The 20985-nt window shown below is 45.4% G+C and overlaps 1 protein-coding gene across 1 annotated transcript in view; it reads right to left on the reverse strand.

Annotated features, from left to right (window-relative positions):
- OBSCN (obscurin, cytoskeletal calmodulin and titin-interacting RhoGEF) overlaps positions 1-20985 on the reverse strand; it is a 705115-nt gene that overhangs the window by 105856 nt on the left and 578274 nt on the right. The window contains exon 105 of the mRNA XM_077490633.1: positions 2614-2726. Within this exon, the coding sequence (XP_077346759.1) occupies positions 2614-2726 (113 nt within the window). The remainder of the gene's footprint in view (positions 1-2613; positions 2727-20985) is intronic.

The raw sequence follows: 20985 nt of genomic DNA on the forward strand, positions 1-20985 counted from the left end.
AGTTTACCAAAAGGCACCTAAAGCACTCTCAGACCATGAGAAACAAAATTCTCTGGTCTGATGAAACAAAGATTGAACTCTTTGGCCTAAATAGCAAGCGTCATGTCTGGAGGAAATCGCTCATCACCTGGCCAATACCATCCCTACAGTGAAGCATGGTGATGGCAGTATCATGCTGTGGGGATGTTTTTCAGCAGCAGGAACTGGGAGACTAGTCAGGATTGAGGGACAGATTAATGCAGCAATGTACAGAGACATCCTTGATGAAAACCTGCTCCAGAGCGCTCTGGATCTCAGACTGGGGGGAAGGTTCATCTTCTAACAGGACAATGACCCTAAGGACACAGCCAAGATAACAAAGGAGTGGCTACGGGACAACTTTGTAAATGTCCTTGAGTGTCCCAGCCAGAGCCCAGACTTGAACCTGATTGAACCTCTCTGGAGAGATCTTAAAATGGCTGTGCACCGACGCTCCCCATCCAACCTGATGGAGCTTGAAAGGTCCTGCAAAGAAGAATGGAAGAAACTGCCCAAAAATAGGTGTGTCGAGCTTGTAGCATCATACTCAACAAGACTTGAGGCTGTAATTGGTGCCAAAGGGGCTTCACCAAAGTATTGAGCAAAGGCTGTGATACTTATGGTACATGGGATTTTTTTTTTCATTTTTTTTTTTTAATACATTTGCAAAGATTTCAAACAAACGTCTTTCACGTTATCATTATGGAGTATTGTTTGTAGAATTTTGAGGAAAATAATGAATTTAATCCATTTTGGAATAAGGCTGTAACATAACAAAATACTTTCCGGATGCATTGTATACAGAGTGGAGGAGATTTTCAAATATCCAAATACATTCAAACTCTATTTCATAAGGAAAGCTTATAAAAACATACACTCAGCATCCAAAAAGGAGGGGGGAAAAAAACAGACCATGTGACTGCTATGGATCCAGAAAAAATGGACCCCCTGCACTGTCTAGCTATAATATTTTGTATCTCTAAAAAAATGCCTTTTTAGATGCAAACTATAGATGGAAGTGTCCCATAATTTTCTAGGATCGTCCTCACCTGGGTCGGTTCTTCACAGGTCTTCAGGTCCTGATGTCGGTAGGTTAACTGTGGGAAGCCATGCTGTGACTCCTTGCGGCTTCACAGCCGGCTTCCCACTGTGCATGCATGAGCTGCACTTTGTGAATAGTCCCGCAGTTTCTTGGGACCTATGATGTGTCCCAGAATGTTGCCGACAGGGAGGGGGTGGTAAATTTTGGTGGAATTGCTTGGGCACAGTTGGAGTGGGTACCTGTCCAAGCCAGGTACCTGTTTCCCTCCTGCCCCAAAAAAGTTCCAAAAGAAGAAGAGGAGGGCATAAAGTGAAACTTCCCCATTAGGGTGAAGTTCTGTTTTAAAGTGGAACTACACTGCATCTGAGAACTACAAACAAAAAACACAATACATTTTGTTTCTCTTTTTCTTTCATTTTTTATTTTCACACTGTCCCTTTATTTTTATTTTTTTTTTATCACTTTTATTCCTATTAATACATCCCTTGTAATAGAAATAAGGGATGACAGGTCCTCTTTATGGATAGATCTGGGGTCTATAAGACTCCAGATCTCTCCTCTACCTTTAAAAGCAAAAGATCAAAAAGAAAAATGATCTTTTGCTTTAAGAAAAAAAAAAAAGTTGTTAACTTTCACCCTAGAATGGACGTGATGTCACGACTTTGCTCCAGTTCTTTCAAGACCATAGAGGCGATTAGAGACGATCTGGTCTCTGGGAACCTCTATGGCCAGCCATGAGGCCAGTCGGATCATTTCTCGGGCGCGCCGGCAAAAATACTAAGATAGAGAAACACCGGCGAGAGGCGGGAGGGGAGGTCCTCCACCTCCCGCCAGTGTTTCTCAGGCTTACTGAGCTAAATGGCCACTCGGACTGTTTTAATGAGATAGCCATGAAAAAAAAATACCAGGGTTATGGCTGATCTCATCACCCATAATCAAGGTAAACCACTTGCAAACTGCACCGTATATACTGTATATATTGCGGTCGGTAAGTGGCTATGCTTGCATATTCTGCACAGGAAGGACGTTTTTTTTGCTCTCAATGCTCTCTCCTGTAATGCTGTTCTCACACTCTCTCTTGTAATGCGGTTCTCACACTCTCTCCTGTAATGCTGTTCTCACACTCTCTCCTGTAATGCTGTTCTCACACTCTCTCCTGTAATGCTGTTCTCACACTCTCTCCTGTAATGCTGTTCTCACACTCTCTCCTGTAATGCTGTTCTCACACTCTCCTGTAATGCTGTTCTCACACTCTCTCCTGTATTGCTGTTCTAATACTCTCTCCTGTAATGCGGTTCTCACACTCTCTCCTGTAATGCGGTTCTCACACTCTCTCCCGTAATGCGGTTCTCACACTCTCTCTTGTAATGCTGTTCTCACACTCTCTCCCGTAATGCTGTTCTCACATTCTCTCCTGTAATGCTGTTCTCACACTCTCTCCTGTAAAGCTGTTCTCACACTCTCTCCTGTAATGCCGTATTCACACTTTCTCCTGTAGTGGACACCGAGAGGATCTCGGCATTGCAGAGACTGTGGGGTGTTCTTGCACTCACCTTGTACCAGGTAACGGTAAGTGGGGGGCTTCCGTCTATAACTGCGTCAAACTGTGCCGTCTCCCCACAGTTGGCGTGCACATCTTCTATAGTCACCTGCATATACGGGGGCCCTGGAAAACACAATACGTGTATATTCATTTTCAGGTGGTCCACTAAATACATTGGAAGGATTTTTAGCTAAATGTGTTACAACCTTGCACTCTGCAGATTCTTCTCTTTAGGTATAAGCAGAATACCGCTCCAGGTGGGTGCACTCTTTCTGGGCGAACATGCTTATTGCTGAGAATATATTATTCAATACACTAGATGACCACACTCCAGTAAAAAAGTAGAATTTCTTTATCAATATGAGTCCATAAAACAAGTACAACAGGAAAAGGTCTTATATATTTCACATAAAAAAAGTCCTTTTCTGGGGCAATATGTGTTAGAGGTCGCTCCTCTCCTGTTCTATCTGTTTTATGAACTAATATGAATAAAGTGGTTCTACTTTTAACTGGAGTGCAAAAATTCATTGCAGATTCTTACCTGCTTCTGCTCTTTAGCTATAAGAATAGCAGAATACTGGTGAAGGTCAGTCCACTCTTTCTGGGTGCGCATCCAGCTTTTTGCTGAGAATATATTGTGACGTATATATCTAGTCACTGTTAATACTTTTTAGAGACAGGACTTGGGAATGTCATTGTCTTCTTACACTTCAAAAGACTCAAAAAACATATTCTACTGCAGTGGTCTCCTTTGCTTGCCTTTATGCGGCCTTTTTGGACCACTTTTCCTCCCACTGACCTCAGCAATGGGGCACTATTCCTCTCACTGACACCAATGATGGGGCACTATTTCACCCAATGAGACCAATTTTGGGGCACTATTCCTTCTACAGACACCAATGATGGTGCACTATTCCCCCCACAAATACCAATGACGGGGCTCTATTCCTCCCACTAATAACAATGATGGGGCACTATTCCTCTCACTGACACCAATGATGGCGGCTCTATTCCTCTCACTGACACCAATGATGGGGCACTATTCCTCTCACTAACACCAATGATGGGGCACTATTCCTCCCACTAATAACAATGATGGGGCACTATTCCTCCTACTGACACCAATTTTGGGGCACTATTCTTCCCACTAATAACAATGATGGGGCACTATTCCTCTCACTGACACAATGATAGGGCACTATTCCTCCCACTGACTATGATGGGCACTATTCCTCCTACTCACACCAATTTTGGGGCACTATTCCTCCTACAGACACCAATGATGGGGCACTATTCCTCCCACTAACAACAATGATGGGGCACTATTCCTTCCACTGATACCAACGATGGAGCTCTATTCCTCCTAATGATACCAATATTGGGGCACTATTCCTCCCGCTAACATCAATGATGGGACACTATTCCTTACACAGACACCAATGATGGGGCACTATTCCTTACACAGACACCAATGATGGGGCACTATTCCTCCTGCTGACACCAATGATGGGGCACTATTCCTCCCACTGACACCAATGATGGGGCATTATTCCTCCCACTGATATCAATGATGGGGCACTATTTCTCCCACTGACACCAATGATGGAGCACTATTCCTCCCACTGACACCAATGATGGGGCACTATTCCTCCCACTGACACCAATGATGGAGCACTATTCCTCCCACTGACACCAATGATGGGGCACTATTCCTCCCACTGACACCAATGATGGAGCACTATTCCTCCCACTGACACCAATGATGGGGCACTATTCCTCCCACTGACACCAATGATGGGGCACTATTCCTCCCACTGACACCAATGATGGGGCACTATTCCTCCCACTGACACCAATGATGGGGCACTATTCCTCCCACTGACACCAATGATGGGGTACTATTCCTCCCACTGACACCAATGATGGGGTACTAGTCCATTTAGCTGATGTAAAATTTTAGTGGATTTAACTTTTGTGTCTTTTTGAAGAGTTAAATTGGTATTAAACCCAAAACAAAAAATTTGATATACTGCAGCTTACCAATCATTAGATGTGGTGGTTGCATCAGTTTTCATTTTTTTAGGCTTTTTCCCATTTGTTTTCATCTGGTGATCTGGTCAGTAACACACCTCCAGTATTAAAGTGCCCCAACTCTGGGTGAAGGAGAACAGGGGGCAGCTTAGACAGCAGCATTGTCAGGGGAGGGGGAGTGTTATATAAGAATCAGGACCTCCTTTCTCCATCTGGTGATCCATCTAGTGATATAACGATCTATATGGAGGAATCAGGACCTCATTCCTCCTGCTGCTGACCCCTTAAGTGATATAAAAATGTATATAGAGGAATCAGGACCTCCTTCCTCCTGCCGGAGACCCCTCTAGTGATATAAAGATCTATATAGAGGAATCAGGACCTCCTTCCTCCTGCTGGAGACCCCTCTAGTGATATAAAGATCTATATAGAGGATGATGAATTAGAGTGATCAAAACACAGATATGCTAATTAGGCACCATCATCCCTTTATAGCAGGGTTCCTCAACCAGGGTTCCATGGATCCCTAGGGTTCCTGCAGAGGATGCTAGGGGTTCATTGAGCAATGAGCGATTTCTGCCTTTCAGATAAGTTCCCACTGACACCATTGATCTTTTTAGCAATCTGTAAGGGGGCAATTCTTCCCAGTGACCACAAGTGTGAGGAGCATTCTCCCCATTGACCATCACACTAAACTATCATGAGTTAAAAGGGGTTGTAAAGCTTTGTTTTTTATTTTCTAAATAGGTTCCTTTAAGCTAGTGCATTGTTGGTTCACTTAACTTTTCCTTCGATTTCCCTTCTAAATGTTTTTTTTCTTTGTCTGAATTTCTCACTTCCTGTTTCTCCTCAATAAACTTCACGCCATCATCCGAGCGGTGTTTAGTCAGCCAGAACAGCTTACTGAGGAGGAACAGGAAGTGAGAAATTCAGACAAAGAAAAAAAACATTTAGAAGGGAAATCGAAGGAAAAGATAAGTGAACCAACAATGCACTAGCTTAAAGAAACCTATTTAGAAAATAAAAAAAATTAACCTTTACAACCCCTTTAAGATATAGTCATCCCTCTAGTGATATAAAGATCTATATAGAGGAATCAGGACCTCCTTCCTCCTGCTGGTGATCTCTCTAGTGATATAAAGATCCATATAGAGAAATTGGGACCTCCTTCCTCCTGCTGGAGATCCCTCTAGTGATATCAAGATCTATATAGAGCAGTGATTCTCAAACAGGGTTCTGTGGATCCCTAGGGTTCCTCCAGAGGTTGCTAAGGGTTCCTTCAGCATTGGGCAATTTCTGCCTCTCAGATAAGTTCCCAACAACACCATTGATCTTTTTAGCTATCTGTAAGGAGGTAGTTATGTATATAGAGGAATCAGGACCTCCTTTCTCCTGCCGGAGACCCCTCTAGTGTGATAAAGATCTATATAGAGGATGATGAATTAGAGTGATCAAAACACAGATATGTTAATTAGGCACCATTATCCCTTTATAGAAAGGAATCTGGACCTCCTTCCTCCTGCTGGTGATCCCTCTAGTGATATAAAGATCTATATAGAGGAATTGGGACCTCCTTCCTCCAGCTGGTGATCCTTCTAGTCATATAAAGATCCATATAGAGGCAATCAAGGGCTCCTTCCTCTAGTGATATAACGATCTATATAGAGGAATCAGAACCTCCTTCCTCCTGCTGGTGACCCCTCTAGTGATATACAGATCTATATAGAGGAATCAGAACCTCCTTTCTCCTGCTGGTGATCCCTCTAGTGATATAAAGATCTATATAGAGGAATCAGGACCTTCTCCCTCCAGCTGGTGATCCCTCTAGTGATATAAAGATCTATATATAGGAGAATCAGGACCTCCTCCCTCATGCTGGTGATGGGCCACTTTTTTATTTTATTTTTTTCTGCTGCCACTCTTCTATGTTTCTATGCTGCTCCCACCCCTTCAAATTGCATGCATGTGCTCTCTCCTTTCTTTTTTTTTTCCAATTCTGTTTATTGAATTTCACAATATTGGTACAAAGAAAAGGAATAGCTGCCAGGGATAGAGAAGGAGAAACCACACGACACGCGGGCAGTCTGAAGGGGTCGGAGTGGCTGCTAGGGGGAGCACACTTGTAGGGTCCAGCACATCCTTCAGAAGGATGGAGGAGGATTAAGGGACCGGCAGTTTCTGCAGAGAGATTCCCAATGCTGTAAAATGTAATGCAGAAAATAAAGACGTCCTGCGAGTCTCTGCATTGCATTAAAACTTTCATTTCCTAAACATTATCCCCTTTATCCTGGGACAATATCATTTTATTAATCTCCCTGCAAGCTCCGGTTATTAAATGTGTTTGTGAAGATTCAGGCCGTGAGATGCCATTAACGTGATTTAAGGACAATTAAATAATCATCGAGTTATTTGTGCTTCGGCAGAGTTCAGAAATGTGTACTCGTTTGTCTAGAAGAATACACTCCACAATTACTTGTCATTCCAATATCACTTGTGGAACAGGAAATTTCCCTGCTAAATGCAATAATTATGAAAAAAACGACTTTTCTTTTGTTAATGCGCAACTAAAGGCTGTTTATTCCCAATGTTATTCACTAAGAACAAGTGCCAGCCCTGGCATCATAATGTAAATTGTGGGCAAATATCTTCCCTACCTGCCAAAATCGAATAAAATATTCCCAATAACCACCAATGCATGTGAGTGTAGCCCAATTCGGTAGGACATTGTTGGAGATCTTATAGGATAATATTGGCCTGCTTTACTGGTGTATCACCAGGGGCGTAGCTATAGGGGGTGCAGCAGTCGCGACCGCAACGGGCCCTGTGATGCAGGGGGCCCATGCAGCCCCCTCTACATATGGCCGGCAGCAGCATAGGCAGCCAGGGGTACCAGTGCACCATGCACACGGGTGGCTGGAGGTGGAGGGTGACTAGCAGAGCTCCATGCTCGACTATCGCACTGGCTGCTCTTTAGTTGTGCATTCCCCGCATGACCTGTGTCCTCAACCGGTTCCTCAGAGTACCCGTCTCCTGCTCCATGCATTGCCGCTCAGTCCAATGTCTGCTCTCCCCAGCCAGAGTCCTGCCCCCCCAAGTCCGGCCCACACTATGAGAGCCGGCTCCCCGGAGGACACTGCAGGCTTGTCTGCCAGCCCCCCTCCTAACCCCATCATACACAGATTTCTGGGAGATATGCTGATCACCCGTCCAGCACACTGGATGGAGCCCAGGCCAACATGGATGAGTGCGTGGCCTGCAGCTTGGTCATGGTGAGTGAGAGGACCCCATCCCCCACACACCATTACATACCCCCTCCATCTCCCCCTGGGGACAGGGACCCCTTCTCACGTGGGGACAGGGACCCCCACCTCCCCTGGCGAAAGGGACCCCTTCTCACCTGGGGGCAGTAACTTCATCTGTCCTGGAGAAAAGGACCTCATCTCTTCTGGGGACGGGGACCCCATCCTGCCTAGGGACAGTCCCCCAATGGGGCACCTAAAAAAAAAAAATACTGATACCAGTGGTGGAACTACAGGGCTCACAAAGCTCATACCTGTGACCACGCCTGGAGTTCCACCACCAGACTCGGAGGGAAGGGCCCTGGCTGGGGTTCAGGGGGCCCTTCATGGTTTCTTGCATCGGGGCCCTGAAGGTTCTAGTTACGCCACTGTGTATCACCCTCCTAGATAGGTGCTAGGATTGAATACATTTAGTTCTGGCTCATTGTACCCAACAACAGATGACAGATCAGTGTACCGGCTTGCTCCCGTTACCATGTGATCGCTGTGACAAATCACAGCAGAAAGATTTACAACCACTAAACATTAGGTATCAAGTAGGGATTATCAAACAAGATGGTAAAAACAAATACAAAACAAGACATAATACTCTTTGCTTCAAGAAATGTAATGAAAAATGATGTAATGTGTAAAGAAATAAAAAAATTTCCATTAAAGAGGAGGTCCGCCCACCCCAGGAAAAATTAAAAGTCAGTGGCTACAAATACTGCAGCTGCTGACTTTTAATATACGGACACTTACCTGTCCAGGGAGTCCGTGATGTCGGCACCCCAGCCGATCTTCGGATTGGCTGTTGTCTGCAGCCGCCACCATTCCTGGTGAGGGAACACAGCAGTGAAGCCTCTGGGCTTCACAGCCGGTTCCCTACTGTGCATGTTACATAGTTACATATGGTAGTTACATAGTTACATAGTAGGTGAGGTTGAAAAAAGACACAAGTCCATCAAGTCCAACCTATGTGTGTGATTATATGTGAGTATTACATTGTATATCCCTGTATGTTGCGGTCGTTCAGGTGCTTATCTAATAGTTTCTTGAAACGATCAATGCCCCCCGCTGAGGCCACTGCCTGTGGAAGGGAATTCCACATCCTCTTACAGTAAAGAACCCTCTACATAGTTTAAGGTTAAACCTCTTTTCTTATAATTTTAATGAGTGGCCACGTGTCTTGTTAAACTCCCTTCCACGAAAAAGTTTTCTCCCTATTGTGGGGTCACCAGTACGGTATTTATAAATTGAAATCATATCCCCTCTCAAGCGTCTCTTCTCCAGAGAGAATAAGTTCAGAGCTCACAACCTTTCCTCATAACTAATATCCTCCAGACCCTTTATTAGCTTTGTTGCCCTTCTTTGTACTCGCTCCATTTCCAGAACATCCTTCCTGAGGATTGGTGCCCAGAACTGGACAGTATACTCCAGGTGCGGCTGGACCAGAGTCTTGTAGAGTGGGAGAATTATCGTTTTATCTCTGGATTGTCAAGAATTGGGAATTTTAAGGATATTGGGGCAGTTGCTGAGGCTGCTCCCTTGATATCCACACCCAAAAATGTTTGTTGAGGGGACTATTGCGGTACTAAATAAATCATAAAAGACTTTGTTATAAAAAAATTACAAGTAATTTAATAAGGACAAAAAAAAATGAAATCCATCAAAACTTTCATATTGCTAAAATCATATACACCACAATTTAATAAACTACCGACGGGTAACCCCGTAAGGTTTCTATTGAAGAGGGGTACAGAAACGTTTCCTCTACCGGTTTCGCGGCGAACCGCTTCTTCAGGAGGATAGTCTACAGAGTAAATAAAAATATTTGCAAATAATCAAATAACAGCGAATCATATAATGACATAACAGAAGAGTTACAATAATTTAAATAGCGAGGGGATCAGCTCACCAGTTTTATCTCTGGAGTTGATCCCCTTTTAATTGCCAATATTCTGTTTGCTTTGTTAGCAGTAGCTTGGCATTGCATGCCATTGCTGAGCCTACCATCTACTAGGATCGATCCTAGATCTAAGCAGGCTGCGCTTTCTGATTGGCCCGGCGGCTGAGGAAGGAGGAGAGGGGCCGAACTTCGGAGGGACAGCTTCGCGGCGCCCTCTCCAGAAGTGGGGAATGGTACCTGTCAAAAACTGGTATTGCCCCCCCCCCCCCCCGAAAGGTGCCAAACGTGGCATTTCAGATATACAGTGTCTCACAAAAGTAAGTACACTCCTCACATTTTTGTAAATATTTTTTTCTATCTTTTCATGTGACAACACTGAAGAAATGACACTTGTCTACAATGTAAAGTAGTGAGTGTACAGCTTGTATAACAGTGTAAATTTGCTGTCCCCTCAAAATAACTCAACACACAGCCATTAATGTCTAAACTGCTGGCAACATAAGTGAGTACACCCCTAAGTGAAAATGTCCAAATTGGGCCCAATTAGCCATTTAGCCCTCCCAACACAAATCCCCCTAAATTACCACTCTTAGCACTCCTCCCTCCCAAATATCCCCAACCAGATCAATACTTACCCCCTGTTGTCAACAAAATACCCCCTTCCAACACAAATCCCCTCCTTCACACTCTCCTTGTGGTGCCCCCCACCTCACATGTTACCACAGTGCCCAAGGCAGAAATCCCTCCTGCCCACCCCTTGTCCTGACCCTGAGCATCTACTTAGCGTCTCCTTCGGCGGTAGCCAGGGGCGGACTGACCATTGGGCCACTCGGGCAGTGCCCGAGGGCCCCATGTCACTAGGGGGCCCCATCAGGGTTGCCAGCCTCAGTAAAACCAGGGACAGTATGTAAAAATGTGTGTTTTGTTTTTACATCTGTCTCTGAAATGTCCCTTACTGACATCCTTTTGGTCTAAAAATCCTGAGATTATAGCTGCCCCACCTCTCCAGTTCCTTCTCAGCCAATAGAAACATGTCTGTGTATACTGTGTGATTGTATACTGTGTGTGTGTGTTTGTGTATACTGTGTGGCCCCATAATCTCTGATTGCCTGGGGGCCCCATAATCTCCTATTGCCCGGGGGCCCCATGAGTTGTCAGTCCGCCCCTGGCGGTAGCGCCATACTGATTTTCAACAAAACAGCATTTAGTGCTCCCCAAGGCAACCTGGGTTCCACAAGCCCCCTGCCCAAAGTGACTCCCGTCACAATGGGGCGCTATTCCTCCCAATGACACCAATGATGGGGGTCTATTCCTCCCAATGACACCAATGATGGGGGTCTATTCCTCCCAATGACACCAATGATGGGGGTCTATTCCTCCCAATGACACCAAGGATGGGACACTATTTCTCCTAATAACACCAACAATGGGACACTATTCCTTGCAATGATACCAAAGATGAGGCACTATTCCTCCCAAAGACACCAACAATGGAACACAATTGCTCTCAATAACACCAACGATGGGACACAATTCCTTCCACTGATACTAATAATGAGGCACTAGTCCTCCCAATGACACCAATGATGGGGCACTAGTCCTCCCACTGACACCAAAGATGGGGAATGGTTTACTCCCACTGATGCCAGGACATTTTCTACCCTACTGGCCACAGCTCAGCCCCCCTAAACTCTGAAGGACAGTATGCAGGTCCTTGTTTAGGAAGTTCGGAGACCCACTGTTTGGACAATTAAACTGCTTCTCATTTCTTTTTTCTTTGCAAAATCCGTACAGCCTTGAATTCTTAGCAATATCTGTAGAATTTTTTTTTTTTTATCTCTGGTCTACAGCGCAGATGTAAAGCAACCTAATAAAAATGATATTTATTCCTTTAGAATGGCTTTGTAACGCCATCTATAAAAGATTGCCATCTCCCAAAGGCTTCTATGGAAACACATCTTGATGTATTCTACTGTATTGTACTCTATATGCCTGTCATCTTTTTAGCTAATGTCATCTCTATCATTTTAAGGAAAGAATGAAAAATACTTTCCTGTTTTAGACTTGGTTCACACCTCAACCGAGCGCAAATTAATAATATATTATGTTATAATATTCTGGCTGATTAACCACTTCAATCCCGGGCATTTTCACCCCCCCCCCCCCCCTTCTTGCCCAGGCCAATTTTCAGCTTCCATCGCTCTCACACTTTGAATGACAATTGCGCGGTCATGCAACACTGTAAACAAAATACATTTTTATTATATTTTTTTTTTCCACACAAATAAAGCTTTCTTTTGGTGGTATTTAATCACCGCTGGATATTTATATTTTTTTTGCTAAATAAACGGAAAAAAAAAAACAATAAAATTTTGCAAATACATAACTGTTCTTCATAAATTTAGCCCAAAATGTATTCAGCTACATTGCTGTGGTGAAAAATAACCCAAATCAGTGTATATTAATTAGTCCGCAAACTTTTGGATAAATCTGATAAATCTGATGTACTGACGGCCCAAAAATGTCAGGAAAATGTCCGAAAATTACAAATACCCCCCCAAATGACCCCTTTTTGGAAAGCAGACAGTCCGAGGTGTTTAGTTAGAGGCATGGCGAGTTTTTTGAAGTTGTAATTTGTTTTCATAATTTTTTGGAAAATAAGAGAAAAAAATAATAATACATTTTTTTTTCCATACTATCACCAGTGCAGTACATCATATAACTGGTGTCATTAGGGACACTGATTGGTGACCGTACGAATTTTTTTTTTTATAATTGTTTTTTTTATATCTTTTTTTTTTAACGATTTTGTTTCAATTACTGTGACCAGAGCAATAACATGTTACCATAGTAACATCGTACTACTCTGGGGAAGTGATCAGGGTATTTTATTTTATTTTCCTGACGCCTTCATGGCAGCACACACTGGGTTGTGACTCCGCCCCCACAACCTGACAGGATTGGATATCTATAAATTTGAAGGGGAGACCTCCCGCTGCATTCTCTTTTTTATCCTCACCTGACAGGTTGGACGGACGCGCTTCCATGTGACAGATGAATCAAGCCTCTACCGCATTCGCCCCAGCAGGTTCAAGCCTCTCCTGTTTGGAAGTCCCTCCTGTACAGTCTCTAAAGGAGCTTCTATGGAGGGAGCCCCCCGCTCTGGTGGTCTCAAGGGGCATTGATATCTTTTTCTGCCTGGCATTTTACAAGCTTTAAAGAAGCTTATTTTGCAGTGGATTCCTCTTTCTCTCCTTTCCATTTCTTTATGCCTTTTTGTACATAGTACCCCTAAGTTTCCCTCCTGTGGTCATCATAGTAGTCCCTTCCTGAATTTACTTTGTACCTTGTTTTTCTGGATGGGCATCAGGAGTGGCTGCAGCGGAGGGTTCAGGTCTGCTGGCACCTGTTATCCCTCTTGTCCGCCGTTCGTTCCGCCGTTCTGCGCATGCCCCGTACTGAGATTTTCTGCTCCTATACTTTCCTAAGGTTTCCCTCTTCTAAAATGGCGCTGGAGCGCTCGTATCGCTTCTGCGCATGCGCGGAGCGTCACACAGCGGCGGTATGGCGCCATTTTTTAAAAACACAGTGCTCCTGTGTGAAATTCTATGAAGTTTCTATTGATGGCTGCTGCTAGTGGAAAGAACTGTTCTGCATCCCTAAAAATTTGGTTTTTTCTAAGGTAAGTCCCTGTGGGATTTCTTATATTATTTTAACTGTTTTTGCTTATGTTTAATATTATTTTAATAATTGTAGTTAAATATTTAATTTATTTTTATTAAATTTCAACGTATTTTTTTTATGCATTCATAGCGATTTTATTTAAAAAAAAAAAAAAAAATATATATAAAATGTGCGTTTTTTCTCGGTACGAATCATAGTAGTCCCTTCCTGCTTATGCGTTCCTTCTTACGTTTTTAGACTATCCTGTACCCTTTCCTTATGGAGTCCACTGCCCACGCAGACCACCATCAGCAAGTTAGGTAAGAGGCTTTTCCAGTAGGTACGTATTGAAGGGGAGATCAAAAGAGTGCTGGACGCTTAGTGCTGCCTTTTTTTCTTTCGGCAGCCCAGCTGAGTCAAGAACGGCAAGTTCGAGACAGGGAAGAAGATCCAGCCATACTTCAAGCAGAAGATCGCATAGAAGCCGCTCAAGATCCCCTTCACGCCACCGACGGCATAGCCATTCACGGCATAGCCACACGCACCGTAGCCAGTCAGGACGCAGGAAATCTCCTTCGCATCAAAGTCGCCATGCCCGTCCTGCACCAAATGCCTGCTGGGTATGCGGTGCCCCAGCTTTGCCAGACAAGCTCGTCTGTCGCTCCTGCTTCTGTGAGGCCACTAGGGAAAAGGAGGCGGATGCTAGAATGGCCACGGATCTCATTAGGGAGTCCGTTCGAGACACATTGCTTGAGTCAGCAACGCCAGCTCTAGATAGAGCAGTTCCCAGCACATCCTCTGCGGAACCTCGCCTCACCCAAGCTTCAGAATCCTCATCTGAGGAAGAGTGTCAGGATATGTCAGCTGGCTTTGACTTTTCCCTGGTGGAGCCTTTTGCAAAATCCGTTAAGGAGGCAATTGGCTGGCAGGAAGATTCGGCTAATCCTCCTAAGGTACGGAAATATTTTCCGAATTTGAAAAGGGATCCAGAGACCTTCCCTTTTATTGAGGAGCTTGAGGACCTCATCAAGGACGAATGGGAAAGATCAGATAAAAGAGCGAGCCTCTCTAATAGACTGGCAAAGATGTATCCTTTGAAGGAGGCGAAGGTAAAGCCCCTTATGAATGCCCCCGTCGTTGACTCTTCATTGATGCGCTTAGCCCGTCATGTAACCCTACCGATCGAAGATGCGGTCTCCTTCCGGGATGTTTTAGATCGGAAAATGGATCTAGAATTAAAAAAAGCTTATTCCACGGCTGGAGGAGCCTGTAGACCAGCGATTACTACAGGGGCAGTAGCCAGGGCCATCTCAGGATGGGCATCCGGAGTGGAAAGAGATCTCAAAGACGGTGTGGAGATGGAGAAGATAATATCCTCCTTGCAGGAGATCAGACTAGCAGGGGATTTCGTAGCAGAAGCTTCGGTAGACATTATTAGATCTTCTGCAAGATCAATGCTGGCTTCAGTAACTGCAAGAAGAGCTTTATGGCTCAAGCCATGGGTTGCAGACGCAGCCTCTAAAACTAACTGGTGTCGCATTCCTTACGATGGCTCAAATCTGTTTGGCGCTAAACTAGATTCGGCCATCTCCAAAGTTTCCGGAGGCAAATCAGGCATGATCCCTTCCGACAGAAGACCTAGGGCGCAGAAAGGTCCAGTCTTCAGGCGTAATTTACCGGACAAATACCGGGAGTCCAGATCCTACCGTCCAGGTAGGGAGTTTAGAAGAGATTGGAGAAGCACAAAGACCTCCTTTCTCAAGTTACAGAAGTCCAAGGCCATCCCGACTGGGGATCAGCCTAAATCATTTTGAAGATCTGCCTGCCCACCCGGCCCAGGTGGGCGCCAGGCTAAAGAGTTTTTTCAAAGTATGGGCAAGTCACATAGAAGACTTATGGGCACTCTCCACGATAAAATTTGGCCACAGATGGAAGTTCAAGAACGGTCTTCCACTAAGCTACTTCCGCGCAACCAGGCTTCCGTCTTCCTCAATCAAGAGAGGCCTGTTAGTAAAATATGTAACGGAATTAAGACTAAAGGGTGCAATCCTAGAGGTACCATCGCACCAAAGAGGGAGGGGGTTTTATTCCCCTCTTTTTTTGGTGAAGAAGAAGACAGGCGACTTACGGCCCGTACTAGATCTCAAAAGACTCAACAGAAGCGTCCAAGTGGAGTCTTTCAAAATGGAGAGTTTGCAATCCATTCTCTTAGCCATAAACCTGAACGACTGGATGCTTTCTATAGACTTGTCAGACGCCTATCTTCATGTTCCAGTTCACCCGTTTTTTCAGAAATTCCTGCGTTTCGCCATAAATCAACACCACTTCCAATTTCAGTGTCTTCCGTTCGGCATCTCCTCGGCTCCCAGGACATTTACCAAAATTCTGCTGCCACTAATAGCTTTCCTCAGGGAAAAAGGATTACGAGTCCACCACTATCTGGACGACATCCTGCTGTTAGCGAAGGATCAAGAATCTCTAACTCTCCATCGGGAGATTCTCCTTGCGGCCCTCCAGAAATTTGGATGGATAATCAACTGGAAAAAGAGCAGTTTGCATCCAACGCAGAGAATGGTCTTTCTGGGAGCAGACCTGGACACCAGACTAAACAGGATACAGCTTCCACAAGAGAAAGTCAAACCTCTAGTACAAAAAATGCAGAGGCTATTATCGACAGATCAGTTGCCAGCCAGAGTCTGCCTAAGTGTTCTGGGGTCCATGTCAGCAACTATACCTATGGTCCAGTGGTCCCAGTGGCACATGAGACCTCTCCAGAGCTCATTTCTCAGGCAGTGGGATGGAGTATCGATGCGTCAGACCATCCGGGTTCCCAGTTCAGTGAAGCAATCGATATGGTGGTGGACTCACCACAGCAATCTCGGGAGATTCAGGCCGATAATTCCTCCAGATCCAGAGATTATAACTTCGGACGCTTGCCAGACAGGTTGGGGAGCCCATTTTCGAGACCTGGCAGCTCAGGGGCAATGGCTCTTTCAGGCGGTGGGCCTAGTTTCCAACATCTTGGAGCTTCGAGCGGCTTTCCAAGCCTTGCGAGCCTTTGCGCCTCTCCTCAGAGGCAAGAATGTAGTTATCCGCATGGACAACAAAGTGGCAGTGGCCTACATTCAGAGGCAAGGAGGTACCAGGAGTGCCACCTTGATGGAGGAAGTTTGACCCATATTAGATTGGGCTCAGATTCATCTTTCAGGACTGGGAGCAATATATGTCCCAGCAGCACAGAACATGTTAGCCGACTACCTGAGTCGGGAGTCCCTTTCCAACAGCGAGTGGTCCCTGAATCCTCGAACCTTCGCTCTTCTGACAGAAATTTGGGGAATGCCGGAGATAGACCTTGCGGCTACACCAGCAAATACCAAATGTCTCAGGTTCCTATCAAGAGGGTCATTTCCATCGGCGGAAGGGGTGGACTGTCTGAGCCACCCATGGAATTTCAGGCTGGGGTACATTTTTCCTCCAACTCCGTTAATAGCAAGATTTCTATCCAGACTCCGGAGATCCTCAGCTACTGTGATCGCAATTATCCCACTGTGGCCGAGGAGGCCGTGGTTCACGACTCTTCTGCAACTCAGCCTTCAACCTCCTATTCCACTTCGGGTATCTCCGGATCTTTTGTCCCAAGGACAGTTCCTGCACCCTGCTCCAGAGAGGCTGCACCTGATGGCCTGGAAATTGAGAGGGCTAGGCTGAGAGCCCAGGGCTGTTCTCAGGAGGTCATTTCTACCCTGATGCAAGCTAGGAGATTCACGACCAACTCAGTTTATTCTAGAGTTTGGGAAAGATTCTGTTCCATGGCTCAGCAGAGAGGATGGAATAACGTCTCTCCAGAACCTGCTCACATTCTGGAATTTCTCCAGTCGGGGGTCAATAAGGGCCTGAGTCTAAGCACCCTCAAGGTTCAGGTGTCTGCTCTATCAGTCAAAACGGACACTAAGTGGGCCTTTCATCCTCTAGTTGTTCAGTTTTTGAGAGCCTATCTGAAGATCAAACCTCCCAGGAAGCCGTTTTTTCCATCATGGGATTTATCGGTAGTTCTTCATGCCCTGTCCTCACCTCCATTTATTCCATCTGAAAAGATTTCTTTATGGGACTTGACCTTGAAGCTAACTTTCCTGATTGCTATTACATCAGCTAGAAGGGTATCGGAAATACAAGCACTAATGATCTCGGAGCCATATTTGGTGCTCTTTCCCGACAAAGTGGTTCTAAGACCCTCGGAGCAGTTTATACCCAAAGTGGCCACTCCATTCCATTATAACCAGGATATCATTCTTCCATCCTTCCGTAACGATCAGGGGGATCCGCACCCTTTGGATGTGAAGTCAGCCATTGTCAGTTATCTATCTGCTACTACCACAATCAGAAGGACAGATTCTCTCTTGGTCATTCCTCACGGTTCTAAGCGGGGTCAAGCAGCCTCTTCACGCACCATCGCATCCTGGCTGGTTAGGATCATTAAAAAAGCATATTCCTCCCAGCAACTGGCAATTCCTGAAGGCATCAGGGCTCATTCTACAAGGGCAGTGGCTACCTCCTGGGCAGCGTATTGTAGAGTGTCTCCAGAGACGATATGCAGAGCAGCATCCTGGTCCTCCAGACATACCTTCATTTCCCACTACAAAGTGGATTCAGCTTACCTATCCATGACCGACTTTGGAAAAGCTGTTATTAGAGCAAATTCTTCTGCTTTATAAGGAATTAAAGTTTATTTTTTACTTGCACCCACCCGACTGGCGAGTTATTTCCCAGTGTGTGCTGCCATGAAGGCGTCAGGAAAACGGAAAATTGTATACTCACCTTCGGTAATTTTCCTTTCCTGACGCTCCTTCATGGCAGCACACAATTCCCTCCCTGTTTCTTGGTGTTAATATATACGGAGAATGCAGCGGGAGGTCTCCCCTTCAAATTTATAGATATCCAATCCTGTCAGGTTGTGGGGGCGGAGTCACAACCCAGTGTGTGCTGCCATGAAGGAGCGTCAGGAAAGGAAAATTACCGAAGGTGAGTATACAATTTTCCGTTTTTTTACCTTATGTTTGTCTATAGAAGCGTATTACAATGTATTACATTGCTATAAGCAAGCATTTTACTGAATGAAACTGATTCATTCAGTTTGTTTTGCACCTCAAACTCCCCCATCCCCCCACCCCCCGCTGTCTGCCGGTCATTCCAGTGGCACTTACCGCAACTAGGTGATGGGCATCGACGGGGAACGGGCATTGGTGGGTATCCGAGGAGCGGAAGAGATCAGGGCACTGAGAAGGCAGAGTGGATCGGGGCACCAAGCAGAGGCGGGGATCAGGCATCCGAGGAGTGGCAGGGATCTGAGCACCAGGCAGTGGCGGGGATCAGGCAGTGACGGGAATCTGGCATCGGCCGCCATCAGCCAGTGGCTCTTCTCCTCCTGGCTTCTGCTGTGCGTCTCCTTCCCTCCTCCTAGGTGTCCAATAGGAGCGCCTGTTCTTTTAGCCAATTGGGTGATCAGACCCGCTTCCTGATTGGCCGGGAAGGGGATCAGTGTTGCAACAGGGAATATTTACTCTCTGTTGCAACACTCCTGGGTGGGCTCTGGACGCAATACTCTCCTCCCCAAGCCCACCCTATATTGAAGCCTATTAGAGCCTCTGGATCGAATCAGTCCTGGAAACCCCCCCCCCCCCCGCCCATAGGCATTCATGTGCCCGGTGTCCTGAATGGAGTCGGGGCTGGGCACATGGATAGGGATTGTGGCAGGGCATGGATGGGGGGGCAGTGCCGGTGTGCCCACAATGAACGGGCCACCCCGGCATGTGTTTGAATTGACCAAGCACAGGCTTGAAAGGAAGCCATCCATTGTGTACAACTGTCATGTGGCCTGCTGTGATTCATCACGGTGGTCACATGGTACTAGACATGTGCGATTAGTTTCGTACGAATCGAAAATTCATACAAATTTCCATAAATTCGTACATTCGGGAGGATCCGAAATACGAATTGCTATGCTTTCAAATTTTGTACGAAATTTTGTTTACGAATTTCGGATCCAAATTCCTAACGTAATTGTTAGGAAAAGTTAACGAACCTAAAAGCACAGGGATGGTGGAAGCCCCTCATAATGATAAATTTATCATAACGAACATTCGTAATTGTTACAAAAAGAAAAACAAACCTAACAAAAATTTGTATTTTGTATGAATCCAAATTGAATTTTGGTCATGAATTTGCGAAGTACAAATTAATTCTAATATGAAACGGAACGGAACGAAACAAAACAAATTTATTGAGAGCGCACATCTACATGGTACCGGCAGCGAGCCGATACACTGATCAGTCATGGGTTGTGTCCCGTGAACACGGCTGATAACAGATAGCGCCCCCGTGATCGGCGCATCCTGACTGGACATCATATGATGCCCAGTCAGGATTACTAAACCACCTGCCTGTCGTCATTTTGCTATAGGCCAGACAGGAACTGGTTAAACAAATGCATGCCTGTGTGTTTGAAGTGCCCAAATGCACCTAAACAAGTTTGCAAAAATGTGGCTCAAGAATGTTTTTGAAGCTGCTTTTCTCTTGCCAGGAGAAAAATATTTAAAAAAAGGCCCAGTGTGCATGAGGCCTAACTGACTTTCCATGCCTTATTCTATACTGTGTGTATGGAGGCGGCCATTTTGGTAGAAGCGGGGCTTTGCTTCCTCATGTCAGAGCCTCCAGCAAAGAGAAAACTGAGCAGCACAATAGTGACTTGACCAGATCTCACTCCAAATCTGCTGAGACTGGGTGTCGCCAAAGGCAGAAGTGCCTTCGATTTCACATATACAGCCGAGGCTACAGAATAGGGGGGGCCTAGGCACACTCATATACCAGGAAGTGCACTGATCATTTTTTTTAAAAGAAATTCAGGACAAACAGAAAGCTTTATAGGGTTCTGCTGAGGAACAAATAATATTTCTGAATCTTTCCTATAAGCAAGTTTTTGGCATTCAGATGCACTTTAAGTGGTACAGCAGACTGGAGGATGTGACAGAAGGGGTTCCTGGCACATGGGACTCCTCCCTGGACCTGACTGGGCAACAGCGTGTCTAGGAGAACAATCTGTAGGGACATCCTGAAAAGGGAGATGGGATTCGTAACAATGTGTTGAGAAAAACAATCTAATATGAGAGTGGTGTGCTGTAGCATTGGTTAGAGACTGCAGACATGATACAGGAGACGGTCAGAGACTGCAGACATGATACAGGAGATGGTCAGCGACTGCAGACATGATACAAGAGATGGTCAGAGACTGCATACATGATACAGGAGATGGTCAGAGACAGCAGACATGATACAGGAGATGGTCAGAGACTGCAGACATGATACAGGAGATGGTCAGAGACTGCAGACATGATACAGGAGATGGTCAGAGACTGCAGACATGATACAGGAGATGGTCAGAGACTGCAGACATGATACAGGAGATGGCCAGACTGCAGACATGATACAGGAGATGGTCAAAGACTGC

This window comes from Lithobates pipiens, unplaced genomic scaffold (assembly GCF_037356315.1).
Source record: "Lithobates pipiens isolate NorthernLeopardFrog02 unplaced genomic scaffold, aLitPip1_a1.2 Scaffold_19, whole genome shotgun sequence".
Taxonomy (NCBI): domain Eukaryota; kingdom Metazoa; phylum Chordata; class Amphibia; order Anura; family Ranidae; genus Lithobates; species Lithobates pipiens.